We start from the raw sequence: 17,064 nt of genomic DNA on the forward strand, positions 1-17,064 counted from the left end.
AGGGGTACAATAGGGTAGGTGGCGGCAAATCACCTCGTGGGGAGAAGTCCCGCAACGATTGTTTAAATCATAGATTAAGAAATCGGCCACCAGGTGGCAGGTTGATTTTCGTAAAAACTATTTATTTACAAAAAGCAAAAAAATGCTCGGCACGCGATGAGCCGAACAAATTAGGTATCTTTTTAGCAATTTCGATGTAATGGTTGTAACACTTGACCGCTTAATTTAACAAAATACAGTAGAAAAATCTCGGTATATTTAATTATCATTAATTACAACCGCATCGAACGTTCAATTTTAGGCGGCAACTCTTACTTCACTTTGTTAACACATAGGATAAAGATAGTTCCTTTAAAATGGGGCACATCCCCGCAGTTCGTTTGGAGCGAAGCCCCGCACCTCTAATGTGGAATTTCGCCCCATTAAGAATAGAGAAATGAAGCACTTTGTAACCACAGAAACCCTAAAAGAAAGACGGACTATAGGCCTACGATGGAACAGTAACTACTTGAAGTACGAAGGTTAACTGGAACTAGTTTTCAGGTGCGCCAGGCTGCTGAAAGAATAGGGTTCCGTGAAAAAACCTTACGGGACCAACTGAAGGAAAGAGGAGGTGATAAACTTGGACAATTGCAAAGACATTTCCTGAATTTCAAGAAAAAGATTTAGTCAGCCGCTGTATTGCTCTAGATCGAAGTTTCTTTGACCTTACTCTGAAATCTTTACGATTTCTCTTCTTCAAATATGCAGAGAACAACGGAATAAGACATCAATTTTCAGTCCATTCTCAGCTCGTTTGGAGGGATTTTACGCGTGAATTTATGAAACGAAACAAACTGTCTCTACGAGTACCACGGAAAACCAGTGTTGCGAGGGCAGGGGGTTTCAACAGAGTTCAACTTTCCCAATTTTTTGATAATTTGGGGTCTGCAATGCGGAAACGCAAATTTACTGCTAATCAGATTTGTAATATAGACGAAACCGGATTACAAACTGTCCCCAAAAAACTTCCCCTTCACATAGCCCCCACAGGAAAAAGGGAAGCTGGAAAGACAATAGCTGCAGAACAAAGGCAAAGGGTCACTGTTTTGTGTGCAATGAATCTACTAGGAAATTGTAGTCGTTCTTACATTATGTATGCAAGAAACAGAGAAAATCGTCAACTGCTTCAAGGTGCCTCTCCTGCGTGCGATATGACTGTGACAAAAGCTATATGGACAGTTTCACGTTCATCAAGTGGCTGCTACATTTCGTAAAATACACGAATTTAAATGCGGAAACCCCCATATTGGTTATTTTGGACAACCATATTTCCCATACAAGCCTACAAGCAATTACTTAAGTCACAAATCACAACATCCACCTCTTCACTAAATCATTGTTTTTTTGGACCACTCAAGACTTATTATGATACCGCTGTAGACTCATGCACTGTCTCCAATCCTGGACAGAATTTCGACGTGTACAGTGTTGCAGCAACATTTAAGTTGATTTTGAGGAAGCAGGAATCATTGCGACTGCAGCTCAAGCTGTCAAGGCGAGAAGTATTCATCCGTTTCATCCCCATTTCTTCATGGAAGCTGACTTTCTTCCACCAGAAGTAACAGACCAGGATTTACCAGGATAGGAAATCAATCATGATGATCGAACAATTGACTTTAATGACAATGAGAATGTTAGAGACGATGAAGGTGTGCCGGCTATTTTTGAAGCTCGTAATGCAGAATCTCACATTTCTTGTTCTACTATCTATCAAACCAATAGTGTCTTCTACAAATGATGCAAAACTGATATTGTTGGGGAAGTACCCAACACCACTTGTTGCGTCTAGACACCTAAATTATTGTCCAGTTGATTGAAACCCAGCACCCTGAGTACCATAGACAAATCACTGGGCATAATTTGTGTTTTAGATTAAACAAAAACTATCTTTAATTGTTATTCCATTGACGGGGTGCTACTCAAAGGCGACCAGCCAGCCTTGAGCATGTGCGATATCAACAATTCCTTTTACTCTCACTTTCGCCCTTCGTTTCGATTCTTACCGCCCTAGTAAGGTACCTTTGACCCATTCATTAATCACTTATATTCAAACTTGGAAGTACCAAGAATCATTGGTCTCTTGTTCTCTGGTGTTATTTTAGTACCTGTTTTCTAGACTTTAGTTCAGTTGTCCAGTGTTGTTTGTTTTGTTTCGAATAGAACTTACAGTGTGATCTTGCATCAGGTGTATGATTAAAATCGGTTCAGCGCTGAACGAAGTTGTGGTTCTTTGATAACTCAACTTTTGGCACTGCAAATGATAAGTGTTCCCCGTTGTGTTGGAGTAAGACACTCAATTCCAGATTACTCCGATAGATATCATTCCTCTTCCTAAAATTAAGATAACTAGAAAACGTTAGGGTAAAGGGTTGAAATCTCTGCTTCTTACACTTCACATAATAAAAAACGGATGGAGAAGGAAGCAGAGGCACAACAAAGACTGATTGTTGAGAAATAGAAACGTGCAATAGAAAGGAAAAATCGTGCAATGAAAAAAAAGAGCTTGTCAGAGAAAGAAAACAACGTGTCATAAGAACCAGAAAGTGTAACTTAGAGTTGTCTGCATCAAACTGAAGAGAGCGAATGGAAGCTGGAAAAAACCCATCGAATCGGACGTGGCCTCTTCAAAGTCAAATGCAGAATTTTCAGTACATGATAGCAGTTCAGATTGCATCTCGTTCAATGAAGAAAGCAATGATTAAGAAAATACTGGCAAAATTTACTAATAAAAGAAGAGTTTCTGTTTCGGTTTTTCTTTCATTTTCCGATTTATACTGCTGATTTATACGGTATTACGTGTATAGGTAAGATGGCACTGAATTTAAAAAAAAATCATGAAATTGATTTTTTTCCGTTAACATACTTTTATTGGGGCACAGACTCGCATCGCAGGATTTTGCCCTATTGCTTGGGGCAAAGTCCCGCAATTACGATTTAAAAAAATGTTTAATGCCCTTTTCGGCTGATGCTTGAATATTACTGGTATTTCAAGAAGTGGTCCGTGACGTCTGAAGCTCTGATATGAAATTTCATTAAAATTTACTTGTGCTTGTCTCAATGATTCACGAAGCTGAGCGTTGCGTGGATTTGCTCCCGCCACCCCTATGCTCCCGGATGGAGTTGCTAACAGGAAAATGTTACTTATTTTTAATTTTACAAAAGGAATATATTTCTCGGGAAAAATTTTGTTTTTTTCCAAAACGGTCGAATCAGTTTTGGCCGCTGCAATTTTCCACTCGTTACAGAGAAATATCGAAAAATAGGTCCATTTAATTAAAATTTTTTATATCCTTAAAATTAAATCTTGCTTTCATGGCAGCTGTAAACAAGATTTACATTAAATGATAGTGTTCAGTAGCGACAAGTGAGCAGAACTGAAACAGTGCTGTGACAAAGGTGATGAAACCATTCATCGAGTTATCGACGAATTTAATCAAAAGTCTCCACATTTTGATTTTATACCTCAGGTATAATACATCTCAAAATGTAGTGGACAAAAATTGATCAAGTATTAGATGTAAAGAAGACTCCATATTACATGTAGAGAAAATTAGGATAGCTTTAGATGAAGATGACGTTTCGACCCTTATTGTAATGGATCCGGTTCAAAATAATCAGCAGTTTTCTTTACTGCAAAGATCGCGACAATTAGGAATAAGTCAATCACATATTCAAAGAATATTGAAACAAATAAAAAATTCATGCCCTTCTAGCTAATTTTTCATCATGCTTTAGAGCCAGGAGATCAAGCAAAATGTCTGGATCTCTATTTGTGAATGAGCGCTCAAAATCAATGATAACCAATACTTTCATCAAGACATTTTATTCTCTGATAAAGCCAGGTTCCCCGTCAATGGTACCGTTTCGGTCCAGTATGCAAGGTATTGGATCATACCAACCTTATATCCGTATCGCTTGCAGTTGGAACACTCGGTTAAAGCGAACGTATGGTGTGCAATTTCTCAAGTACAATGGGATCATGTTTTGATGTGTTCGGAATTTTCATTCGTAGTTTTTTCTTTTTTATTGAATTATTTTAATAAAAATTTAATAAACAAAAGACTCGATTACGGTTGCCATGGAAACGAGAATTCATCGGTCTTCAAGTTTTAATTTTTTTTAACTAAATAGAGCTATTTTTCGATATTTCTCTCCAACGAAAGGGAAAACTGAAACGGTGATAAGTGACCAAACCGTTTTGTAACAAACAAAAACTTTCATAAAAAAATGCATTTACCTTGTAAAACTAAAACTACGAAACTTTCTCTTAGCCACCCCATCCGGGGACGTACTGTATTATTACGTAGGCGGATAATGTCATTTAAATTATAATAACAAGCTCTCAGTGGGTTAATTACTTATAGTTCTTAACTCGTAGATGCTAAGCAGTTTGAACTCAATTCATGGAAAATGTGAAACAGGACATGTTAATATTACATACATATATGATATAACTGCTTTAAAAGCTCTTGTACAAGAGTATCAATATTACCACTAATTGAAGCTTTTATTCAGCAGAAAGCCATTTTAAGGATTGTTAAAGTGTCAGACATGTCAGAACTGATATTTCTAATATTGTTTTTCGCATATTGCCGGGCGATAATCGTCGATTATGATATATGCCTCATAGACAAAACTTATTACATATGTATGTTAATTCACTGCAATTGTAATGCTTTCAATACCGTTTCAAAGAGGGTGTATACGGACATAATACTGAACGCTCTAATAATTATTAACATTATCATACATGTTTGAGTGTCACGTTCACATTTTGAAATATTTTAATTGGGATTAACTTTATGTAACTAGCCTGTATCTATTCAATAGAAAACTCGCCTTGTTAAGCAAAAATTTCAATTTTTCAAAGTCAACAAATCAGTCCTAAATAACTAATCCTCTTTTCAATTAACAAGTAAGCTGATCAATGGAAAACAACAAATGAGCTGGTTCATGATTCGTCAAATCTTCTCTACAATAGGCAATCCCAGCCAAGTTAATTTTATTGCCTAATTTTCCATTTATCTTTAATTATGGGGTAATTTTGCAAAATTAGAATGGAAATAGCACCAGTTAACGTCATTGTGTCCGGGACAATATTCGGCCATTTAATCCAGATAGACCAAGGAAAGAAACGATCACTCGCTCAGGGCTGTATCGTCATTTTCTTATATAATTTCGGAGGTAACAATTACTGTATATGTATCTAGTAAATTGCGATAAATTGAATTTCTATTTGTTTAATTTTCATTTTTGAATAATACTAGGCAGATACTAAAATCTCACCCTTATAGCCTTATTTGATGACTTCTGCCCTCATTAATTTGTCAAATTAGATCACTGTTTAGGTCAGAGTTGTCGTGAATTTCAAAAATGAAATTTTGTTAATTTTGTACAAATCCCAATTTTACTTGCATATTTTCGAAATATCATAACTTGACTTTTTTAGGCGGCAGAAAAGTGCGCAGTGAACGCAACAAAATGGTCGAATTTTTCTCGTGTTTTATGTAAAGTATCAGATTGACACAGGTATTCCTCGACGACCATATTGCCGCACCAGGTGCGCACTTTTCGGGTGCTCGAATTCGCTATACATAGGTAATTTGACACATTTCAAAAATTTTGACAGATTTCAAAAAATGCTTTTAGAATTTTACAATTTTGACATCCTGCATATCGTATCAGTAACTCCAAATCCAAAATTATGGAAAATGGTGTCATAAAAGTTCTATTATTTTCGTTCTAGGAATTCGCAGTTGTTAACAGATTAGTCTACTTTTTTTGTAATGTTCTGTATTCAAAGTGAAGATCAGGGCTAACGCTATATTATATAAAATATGACGTTAACATTTTTTTCATACACAGCGTGTATCTGTAATCAAGTCACCACTTTTTCATATAAAAAAAATATGAAATTCATATGAAAATTTGCACTTTTTGGAAAATTAAAGAGGTATTATATGACATGATCTACTCATTTTTGATGAAAATTTAACATCTGTACAAAGTTTGCAAATAAAACAAAATCCATTTTACAGAGTACTTGGATGCAAGGAAATTGCAAAATCAGAAACCGTGTTTATGCGTTTGTTGATGCAGATCACAACAGTACAGGTTTATTAACTTTATGATAATCTGCATATAAACACATTTATCGGTCTAATTCCTGCTAATAAAGGTAATTGTTTCGTTTCAGCTCTACTTAGTACGTTTCTTCAGCCAGCAGCCGCAATAGGTAAGAAGTTGTTCCTCACGAACTAACAGTGGGTCACATATTTTATTCACATATTGCATCAGTACAAAATAAAATTGTATCTAAAGTGAGAAAGTTTTTCTTTAAAAATTGAACTCTCGAAGTCGTTGAATTCGTGCTTCTGCAATTATAAGAAATGTATATCAGAATCTATATTACAGCAAATTGCAAGTCATCTAGATTTCTTCCAGTTTCTGGTGGTGATTTTGATGTAAATAGAAAATATTTCATGTTGCCTTCGTCCATTACTTCTTTTCATTGAATTTTTTTCGAAAAGTGGCACTATCCCGAGACTTTTCCGAATTTTTGGGAAATTTGTCAATTTTCGAGCTTTCGATTTGCAGTTTTATCGAAATGCACATTATGAAGTCGAAATTCGAAGTAATAAATGGTACACTTTGATGTTGCCTCCTGACTATGAGTTCAAATAGAAGTAAACAAATCTATCGTGTCACATAATAGAGAACATTGCGAAACTCTCGAAATATTTCAGTACCCTTCTGGTCCGACAAAGACTATCGATTTAGTGTTCTTTGCCTTATACCATTGATTTTAAAAGTCTGTGACATGTTAGCTTTGCTTCTTTTAATTCACCTTTGAAGCCAGTCTTAGTGACCAACCTTTATCTTCCCTAAGGGCTCTTCCCATTTTTCAGTTGTCCAATCTCAACTATAGGTAAGTCACGTTCTATGGTCTTCAATATTCCTTTGTTCACGTTCACATATTTCGGAATGAGCGTTCGTGCAGGCTCACATAGGTATAATGGAAAAGAAGAATATTCTCCTCAATGTACTATAGTATAGCCACTGTCTGGATAACTCACTATTAACTCAATACTATCAGCGAATAACAATATTTTCACATACTATTTTTTGATATTTTCATACCAGTATACGGTTTTATACCATAGATGGCATTGGAGTCCAACTGAAAGGTTTTAAGGGTATTGATTGTCTCCCGTTAACCACCCAAGCGAATGAATAATCATTCCGTAAGTTAGAACGTCCTTCGCTACAGGGCGTTTTTTTAATATATTAATCATAAGGATTTTAATACATTTAGTTACTCTTTTTTTAAATGAGCTGGAGTTTTTCAGCTGAGATTAACTGTTGGATTGTGTTGAAAATTTTTATTAAAAATTTAATTAACGTTATGTTACCAACTTCCAGCAATTAGCTTCAGAAGGTGAAAACTGAAACATGGATTCTCTTTGGGTTAAAATCCGCATTTTGATTGAATGTTCCTGTTACAACCCCACAGATAAATTCAGCAGCGAAACATCCAAACCAGATTTATAAATAATAACTACACCTGTTAGGTAATTTTACCTCTAGGTTATTTGAGAACAAAATCAACGAAATGTTACGTTGAAATCCCTGAAGCTGATGTTAAAGGAATTTCCTCAATGTATCCTAGCTAACTTAAAAAAAAAGGAGTGTAAGAGCCGTTTAGGGCTTGTTTATTGGAAACTCGATATTATGGAACCTTTCAGGAATTCTTTAGAATTTAAATTTCAAGACAGTACTTACCAAACATAAAAGTTGATGAAATCGTGATCAAAGTTCAGAATTTCTTTTAGAGAATCGTTTAGGAATTTAGACCAAATATAATTGAACTAATCAATGTTCGTTATTTTCGAAAAGACTCATTCTTGACTACTTTATATCGATTCCCCGTAAAAATGAGGTTTCCACGAAAAAGAAGTTTTAATGGGAATTTTTTGGTCAAACTAGTTGGATTTTACAAATTGCAATAAAAACGCCCAATATGGGAGTGACAACCTTTGTTCACTGCACCATTCAGGAAAAGAGCTCAGAGATCGATGTTCCTTGAAGTTGCCAGTCAGTGCCCCAAGGAAAGAATATTGTAAAAAGTGCAAAGAAGAGAACGGAAACACGTTTTTATATATACCATTATAATATTTTATGTACCAGTTTAATCTTAGACTTATCTTGAATTGTTCTTCATTCCGCGGTTTATCCTTTTGAGAGGGGACGCTCGGTCTGCCCATTCTGCGTGGTTCGTATACACGGTGAAACTGGGAGATACTACGTGTCCAATGATAGCAATTAAAAGCAACATGCCTTATCCGAAAGTTGATAGTTTCGGATATATACAGGATGTTGAAAGTTAAAATTTTAATTCTTTTTTTTTTCACTATTATGAAAACATCTAAGTTAGACGCTTGAAAATTTGTAAAGTTTTGTTTTTTTTAGGTGACGAATTATGCATTCTAGAAAATGAAAATACACTCATCTTATTTCGTTTTCAATTTGTGGTATTATCAAATTCAAACGTAGTGTTCGTTAAATAGAATTTTCTCGAAGCGGATTGAAATATCGAATAAAAAAAATAAGGAAAAAATGATTGATCAGACTTTTAATTACATTTTATGTTACACATACAGGGTAAAAAACACATGTTATCCGTCACCGGAAAAAAACATAATTTTGCAAATTTTCATGGTCCAAACCTAGATATTTTCAGAATCATAGCGAAACGTGAATTTACGTTTTAACTTGCAACACCTTGTGTATCCGAAACCGTCAACTTTCGGATAAGGCATATTTACCCCAGTCGTCACCATTTCACGTGTAGTATCTCCAGCTTTCGGTTGTACCACTGCCGATGAATGACCCTGTATATTTGACATCTCAACAGCTCTTGCTATCGGCACTTGCACTGCGCTTGTCCCAAAGTCGGGGTGTAAATTTAAATAACGGAACATAAATACTTAAAGCATTTAATACGTCTTGTTTAACTCTACACCATACAAATATTTACATTCAATGCGTGTTTACATAATATTAGTTACTAACGAAAATTTAAAGTTTTAACAGTCAGTAAATGCACTTCTCTAACAGACCTTCCTTAATAAAGCGTTATTCTTAATTATCATTATAATTTAAACCTACATATTTGCAATACAAAACAACCCCTAATTACTGCATATACTACTTTACAAAATGACTGGCAGAGTCACGCATATTGACTCCAATGAACAGGAGATGATGAACGTAAACTACGTAAAGCTGCCTCGTAAGAGGGTAACTCCGAGGAGTTTGCTTCTGTCTTCTTGTCAGAGACGATGACAGAGTCGTAGGGTGGTGGGGGGCCTGGAGTGGGACATCTAGGAATCTCTCTTTCGTAATCCTCCATTTCTACAAGTCTCTGAAAAAGAATCGCTAATTTCAAGGGCGAATCAGAAAACGCAAACGTTAGAAATTTCTGAAAAGAATGTTGCCTGTAAGATAGTTTATCAAAGCCATTCGAAGGAAAACTAATTGTTATAACAAAATAATATTCCACCCGTTTTAAATTCAACTCGGCTTAATTTTCCCCATCAAAGGTTTTGCTCCATAAAATTCTAAGGCGTGTTTTTGCTCGTTAACATTCCTCAAACTTGGAAATTCATAAAAGAAGCGACGCGACGTCTGCTTCTACTTCTATAGAAACTTGAAAAACGCAATTTATCAAGGCAGTAATAAAACATTTTAGGATAATTACTATTATGCAGACATTTATATCCTCCCAAAAAGGCCAGAAATATCGGGGCTTATGTGTACGTTAGCAGGCAATTTTATGCTACTCCTGTGCGTCCTCGCCCACCTAAACCCGATATCCCATTATTGGAGATTCCAATTCTGGACTCAATATAATTCCGGGAAAATAAAAGTGATACACGGAAATTCCTTTACCCCAAATCGGGAACAGTAAACAGTGGGACGTGTCAAATATAAAATCCTCAAGTTGGCCATTATACTGCAACAAAAGATCTCAAACTCGAAAAAAAACCCTACTCTGAAATGTAGTTTATTTTAACCTTTTGTGTGGATCTGGCGGACGTGACAAGAGATATTCACTTGAGAATAGGTTGCCTACACGAAACTCAAAATAAAATCGATACCTTATAGGCCATGGATAAATATCCGAACAATAGTCTTGAGGTAATAAGTAGGACCTTGGCAAACTTCCTGACCTAGGTCCTGGAAATGATTGCTATTTACATGCTGTTCACGGGGACTAGAAAATTATAGAGGCGAGTAGGATCGACAATTTGTACTTCAAATTAGACCTTTTGACATCCAGGTTTTCTGAACAGGTTGTCGGAATTTTTGAGCTATGAAAATTACCACTGGAGCAACCTAAATTTTAGGTTTGGAGACTCACTCACCACCAAATTATTTATTTCCAAAGTAAGTCATGTCTTTCCAAAAATCATCGTGAGCCAATCTAGAGTTTCCCTAATTGAGGATCTGTTTTGGAGCACCCTGTGCATACGCAAATGTTCTGTTCCCATGCGTTCAGAGCTTTGTCAGTTTGGATGGCGATAAATTTTCCTCCCCCTTATGAGCGCTCTTTATCTATACCAGGTCTACCGGTATGAAATGAGCGCTATTTCGTGAAAATAAAACGCCAATTTTAACAAGGAAAGAAAAAACATTAATTCAAAAATTGACCATTGCTTTCTACACATTTTGACCACTTTTCTGGCAATTTACGGATACCACGCCAATAGAAATGTGCCTCTTTGGCATCAAACCAATTAGACACCCAATTTTCTACTTCTTCGTAGGAATCGAAGTGCTGCTCAGCCAATGCGTGTCCCATCGATGAAAACAAATGGTAGTCCGAAGGAGCCAAGTCTGGTGAATACGGCGGATGGGGCAGCCACTCCCAGCCAAGTGTTTTGATGGTATCTTGAACCGGTGTTGTTTTGTGTGTAGGTGCGTTGTCATGGAGCAAAATTACCTTCCCACGTCTTCTGGCCCATTCTGATCGTTTTTCGATCAATGCATTGTTTAAATTAATTAATTGTTGTCGGTAGCGAAGAGTATTAACGGTTTCACCGGGTTTTAAAAGGTCCTGGTGCACCACATCTTCTTGATCCCACCAAACACACAGCATTGCCTTCTTGCCGAATAGATCAGGTTTTGCAGTCGATATTGATGGTTGTCCCGAATCAACCAATGATTTTTTCCGTTTAGGATTTTGAAAATCAATCCATTTTTCATCTCCAGTAACAATTCGATGCAAAACTGATTTTCTTTCGTGCCTTTGAAGCAAAATTTCACAGGTGTTTTTTCGGTTCTCCATCTGTCTTTCATTCAATTGATGCGGCACCCTTTTTCCACACTTTTGGATCTTTCCCATAGCTTTTAAACGATCAGAAATTGTTCGTTGTGCAACATTTAACATTTCTGCCATTTGCTTTTGACTTAAAGTATCATCTTCATCCAATATTGATTGCACTTCGGCGTCTCCGAACTTTTTTTGGTGGTCTGCCACGTTCTTCATTTTGCACATCAAAATCGTTATTTCTGAATCGTTGAAGCCATCTTTTGCATGTTACTTCTGATAAAGCATAACCACCATATGCCTCGACAAGCATTCGATGCGACTCTGCAGCGCTTTTCTTCAAATGAAAGCAAAAAATTTATGCTTTCCGCAAATCATCATTTTGTGGTACAAAATCCGACATTTTTGGCACAATGAAATAATATATTGTTATTTGTTCAATGACTTGTTTTATACTAAATAAGTTTGTCAGTTTGCATACCAACCAAGCAAACAAAAAAAAGGTTTGTTTACAACAAATGCCCTATATCGAGACATTTATATCCTGACGCTCACTTCATACCGGTATACCTGGTAGTCTATCAACTCGATAGCTGATCCATGTAACCTGATTAACCGGAGTATCTCGAAAATTACGCCTCGAATTGAAAGGAAGTTGCAAATGAGAGTTCTTCGCCTCGAAAGGGTCCATGGAATGACACCAAACACGACTCCGCAACTCTTACCACCTAGGGGTGTGGCAGGGGTAACTTTGAAATCTTAAAACCAACCCTGTTTTTTTTATTACAAATTCGGATTCTGCGACGACGATTGCGAGCGGTTTGTCCGAAGCATGTTTCGATTCGCTACAAAAGGACACTGTAATAAGAAAAATATGTTTTATCCTGATTCCGGAAGGCAGTATCGTATCTTTTGTTTTTTTTTTTATTTCACCACGAGTGCATTGCCTGGTGATGTAAAAATTAACATGATTGTTGCATATGGGACATCTCTGTACTGTCAGGCTGCAGTCGAAACTATAGGAATCGCTTCCCTAATAGAGAAACGCCATCCCTTTTCAGATTTCACCTGCGTTATTTTTTTTTAAGAAACTGGTTGCGTCACGCCTCCAAAAAACGTTGTGCAAAAATAGAAACTTATGAAAATTACGAAATCGCTGCTCTAGCAGCTGTGAATGTAAATCCACAACTAAGTACCAGAATATTATCGTCACATTCCAAAATATCGCGGGCAGGTGTGTTCAGAAATCCCCATAATTTTAGACATCGCCCCTACCATATTTCATTACCTCATTTGAACCAAAATAACTACGATCTTCGTATACAATTTTGTGAATGGATCTCGCAAAAATTGAATGAAAATCAGTTTTTTAATATTTGTTTTCTTTACGGAAGAAGTCAGCTTCACAAATCATGGACAAGTAAATTTGAGAAATGTGCACTATTGGTATAGGGAAATCCTCATTGGACAGAAGTGGCTAATCAACGACCGTGGTCTGTAAACGTTTGATGTGAGATCCTTGGTCATAAAACAATTGGTCCATATTTCATCAACAGCTCATCGAATAGAATAAAGTATCAACACTTCTTGAATGAAGATTTGCCCTTATTATCGGAAGACATTAATTCGTCATTCGATGCTGTTTCAGCATGACGGTTGTCCAGTTCATTGGGTCTTAGCTTCCCGAGAAATGTTACATCGTGAATATCCCAATCGATGTATTGGACGTGGTGGACCTATTCATTGGCCACCACAATCGCCCGATCTTTCTCCACTCGAGTTTTTCCTATGGGGCCATCTCAGAGAAAAAGCGTATCTAGCAGTACCCTCTACGTCCGACAACATGACAGACAGAATGAGGAACGTTTGTTTCTCAATTATTCCCGATGTTTTATTGACCACTCAGTGAAAACTACAGATACCGTTAACAAAAGATATTAATGAAAATAATGGACATTTCGAATATTTATTTCATTATTAATTTAATGTTTCATTTGTTGTGTTCATTGAAATACAAATTTAATTTAAAAGTTCATTTATAAACTATTATTAATAAGTGAAATCAAATTAGTTTTTCTGGCAGTTTTCTTTCTTTAAACTCTATCCGATGCACCAAAATGAGAATAAGTTTTCGTTCAAAAAACAAAAGTTAAGACACGTTCTCCCGGAACCAGAAAAAACATATTTTTCTGACTGCAGCGCCATCTGTCGCGAATCGAAAAAAAAAGTTCCAGACAAACCTCACGTAATTTTTGTTGTCGAGTCCGAATCTGCGATCAAAACGGGGGTTCCCATTTAATTTCAAAGTTACCTTCGACCCATCCCCAGGTGGTAGAGTTGGAGAGCCATGTTCGGTGTCATTGAATGGGCCGCTTCGAGGCAAACAAATATGATTTGAAACTTTTTTCAATTTGATGCGTAATTTTCGAGATATTCTGATTGGTGACGTTAAATATTATTACTGGAAGTATTTTTCCGCGACTAGTTCCCTGAATCGTCAATTTATACAGGGTGCCCGATTTTAGAACTCAACCAAGAAGAATCGCGGGAACCATAAAATATCGGAGGTGGGTTATATTCGGGCAAAGTTGCCCAATTTTGAGTTCAAAAATATTTCGTCCAGAGTCGGTAACATAACTGGTAAGTCGGTAAAAGAGAAATTGTGGGGTTTATTATTTATTTTAAAGCACATTTAGTTAAATCTCTCTATTTTTTTATTACCGCTAACCTACTATACTTGTTTGTACCAATGTTTCGGGAACGCCTTGTATAACTCGAGAATAAACATCATGTTCCATAATTCTGGATGAGGTAGGTACACATATGGCACATGAAAGCGCCACCATATTTGGGTAGACACATAACATGACGTATGGAACATAGGCAGGTCGTACCATAATTGGGGGGGGAGGTCAAATAATACTAGGCTGGCCTAATTTTTACTAGGCACCAACAAGTGTATAGAGGGCCAAAAGTCCCACATAAATTCGTTAAAAATTAAAAGTGTTTTTAGTGAAAATGCTGGAACATGTCAAATTTGGTTTTTAGTTGTGCATTTTTTGACGTAATAAACATTGATACAGGGTTATAAACGCGCTTTTCATTTTTTTCTTATGGAACCCCTTGTATATTATGACGTTTTCAAGTTCGTTGAAAAATTCTGAACATATTTTATGCAACGTACGCATGTCAAAATTCAAGAGTTATTGAAATATTTGCGCAATATGGCAATTAGAGTGACCCGCTAGATCGCCTGATCTCACCGGTATGGACTTTTTTATGGGGTTATCTGAAACGTGGGGGTTATTTAAATAAGTTCGACAATATAGAAACTGAACAAATACCTCCCTCTAATAATAAGAAACGTTCTCCAGAAATTTGCGTTGCGGTTTGCTCACTGTTAGGAAGTCGATGAGGCACAGCTCTAACTTTTAATGCAATGGATTATAGTAGTTTATATTGTTATCTTTTAAATATTAATAATTCTATAGTAATTTTTACTTTTTGACATATATATTTTTCGAAAACTATTAAAAATAGATATGGGTATGTTATATGAAATATGTTCAGAATTTTTCACAGGACTCAAAAACTTCATAATATACATGGGATTCTACAAGAAGAAAATTAAAAAGTACATTTATCTACTTTATAAGTAACCCTGTATGCATGTCTGTTAAGTCAAAAAATGCACAGTTACTAATAATAATATTTGCGATGTTTGAGCACTTTCATAAAAAACATTTCTTTGAATTTTTAACGATTTTATGTGGAACTTTTGTTGCTCTCAGTATAATAAAAGACTTATACAACGCCATATTCAAAATGGCAAAAGAGTATGGTCCATAGCAACCGACAATCCCATATTTGGGAGCAAACGAAGGGAGATGATAGGGAAGAAAGAGGAGGCAGCTTCGAACTCGCCTCTATAAGGTCACAGTAGTGGAGGTCTCCCAGATGTATGTCCCTATATTTCGTTTATTTATTGACCTTCAAGTTGTTTAATAGTTTTCTCCTAACCGACTCTGCATCTCCTGCTATTTTTAAGATCGTGGGCTTAATTACACAGAGTGACTCAGAGTTCAATTGACAAAAGCTTGGAACAGGTTAACTTACTTAATTAAGAGTCTAAAAATATTTAGTTTTCACGTCCCAGTATGTTAATATTCAATAACGTAGAACAAATAGATGCACCTAGGGTTCAAAAGAGCATGACAACCGAAAAAACGTCACTCTGGAAATTTATACAATTATTTAAGATCCCTAGCTATAGAAACTTTAAGGGTTAACCGACATTAAAAATTTTATTTAGTGAAGGTGCATGGTGCCTCATAGAGAGGTTTACAAAAGTCACTATGAGGTTGAAAGTCTAATTTGGAATCATGCTACAGCTCTATTACATGAAATCATTGCTTCCAGAAGTTCTGGGCAGTCATCGTAGGAAAAATGATTTCGGACAGTCCAGCGGATAACTTGCCAATATTAGTTGGTACCGATGAATATCGCAGTCTTATAATTTGAAATAACGAGAAGATGAAAAGGGGAAGATGACTTTTAAGAACTTCAATAGCTCGTAAATACATGATGGAAAGCGTCTTAAGGTATCTCCATTCTCTTAAATTATACGTTTAGTTTTCTTCTTTGTATCTCAAACCTCTTACCATGCGTTCAAAACATCGACGTCTGACTTTGAGAAGGGTAAGCCATATACAGAGTGTTTAAAAAAGACACGGCAATATTTAAGTGAGTGATTGCTGAGGTTGTTTTATAAAAAAAGTTCCTCTAAACATAGATCCGGAAATAGATTTTTTCCGAGATATAGGGTGTAATTTTTTTCTTAAATAACAGGTTTTGAAAAATAATTTTGACCAATTGTTTTAAACTTTTTAAAAAATCATCAAAGCACCAAATAGTTTTAGGGAATAAGGGAATACACTTTTGAATTTTTTGAAAACATTTTTGTATGATAAATGGGCATGCAATAAAATAATTTTCATTTTTCTCTCGTAGACGAAACAAGATACGACGAAAATTAAAGAGATAAAAAAGCTGTATTTTTAGTTGGTCGATAGCAAAAAAATATTAAAATTTAATTAAAGGCAGTGGCATACATTATTTTGTCAATAAATTTGGTTAAAGTGTCCCACCCCCCGATGCTATTGGACTTAATAATGTTAATCTAGTTTGCACCAAATCAGCCCGTTATTACTATGAACAGCGCTACCAAATAAAACAAAATCAGTCAAAAGATCTTTGAGTTATTGTTCAAAAACCATTATTTGAACAAAAAACATTAACACCCTGTATCTTGAAAATAATACATTTACGGGCCTATATTTTTTAGATTTTTTTTCATAAAATGACCTAAGAAGTCACCCCCTTAAATAATGCCCCCTTTAATAATGCTTTTTTAAACACTCTCTATAAGACATTTTTAATTCATCTATTTACTGTTTTTTTTTATCATTTCATAATTCGTCTTATTGCCTGATTTGAAGAAAAAATTCATGTAAATGTTTTGTCGGATTTACAGTCTTATTGATTCAAGTCCACCTCGTTCTGCATAAGTTTAATTATACTAAATTTCAATACAAGTTCTATTAAAATTAGGTATGCTTCTCATAGCTTTAGGAATCTCTTCTTTAGAAAGATAAATTTTCGTAGAATCCTTATTTAAAGTATTGCCCTTA

The 17,064-nt window shown here is 35.7% G+C and overlaps 2 protein-coding genes across 13 annotated transcripts in view; one reads left to right on the forward strand and one right to left on the reverse strand.

Annotated features, from left to right (window-relative positions):
• fdl (fused lobes) overlaps nt 1–17,064 on the forward strand; it is a 113,049-nt gene that overhangs the window by 41,951 nt on the left and 54,034 nt on the right. For 6 of the 8 annotated variants that reach the window (XM_066296144.1, XM_066296141.1, XM_066296140.1 and 3 more), the window contains exon 2: nt 6,239–6,277. The exons of the other annotated variants lie outside the window; for them this stretch is intronic. The gene's annotated coding sequence lies outside the window, so the exon portion shown is untranslated. The remainder of the gene's footprint in view (nt 1–6,238; nt 6,278–17,064) is intronic. 8 annotated transcript variants of the gene reach the window in all.
• s-cup (stanley-cup) overlaps nt 9,052–17,064 on the reverse strand; it is a 66,377-nt gene continuing 58,364 nt past the window's right edge. For all 5 annotated transcript variants that reach the window (XM_066296214.1, XM_066296211.1, XM_066296212.1 and 2 more), the window contains one exon: nt 9,052–9,466. In XM_066296214.1, the coding sequence (XP_066152311.1) occupies nt 9,275–9,466 (192 nt within the window). In that variant the 3' untranslated portion in view covers nt 9,052–9,274. The remainder of the gene's footprint in view (nt 9,467–17,064) is intronic.

Source organism: Euwallacea fornicatus, chromosome 24 (assembly GCF_040115645.1).
Source record: "Euwallacea fornicatus isolate EFF26 chromosome 24, ASM4011564v1, whole genome shotgun sequence".
NCBI classification, from domain to species: Eukaryota; Metazoa; Arthropoda; class Insecta; order Coleoptera; family Curculionidae; genus Euwallacea; species Euwallacea fornicatus.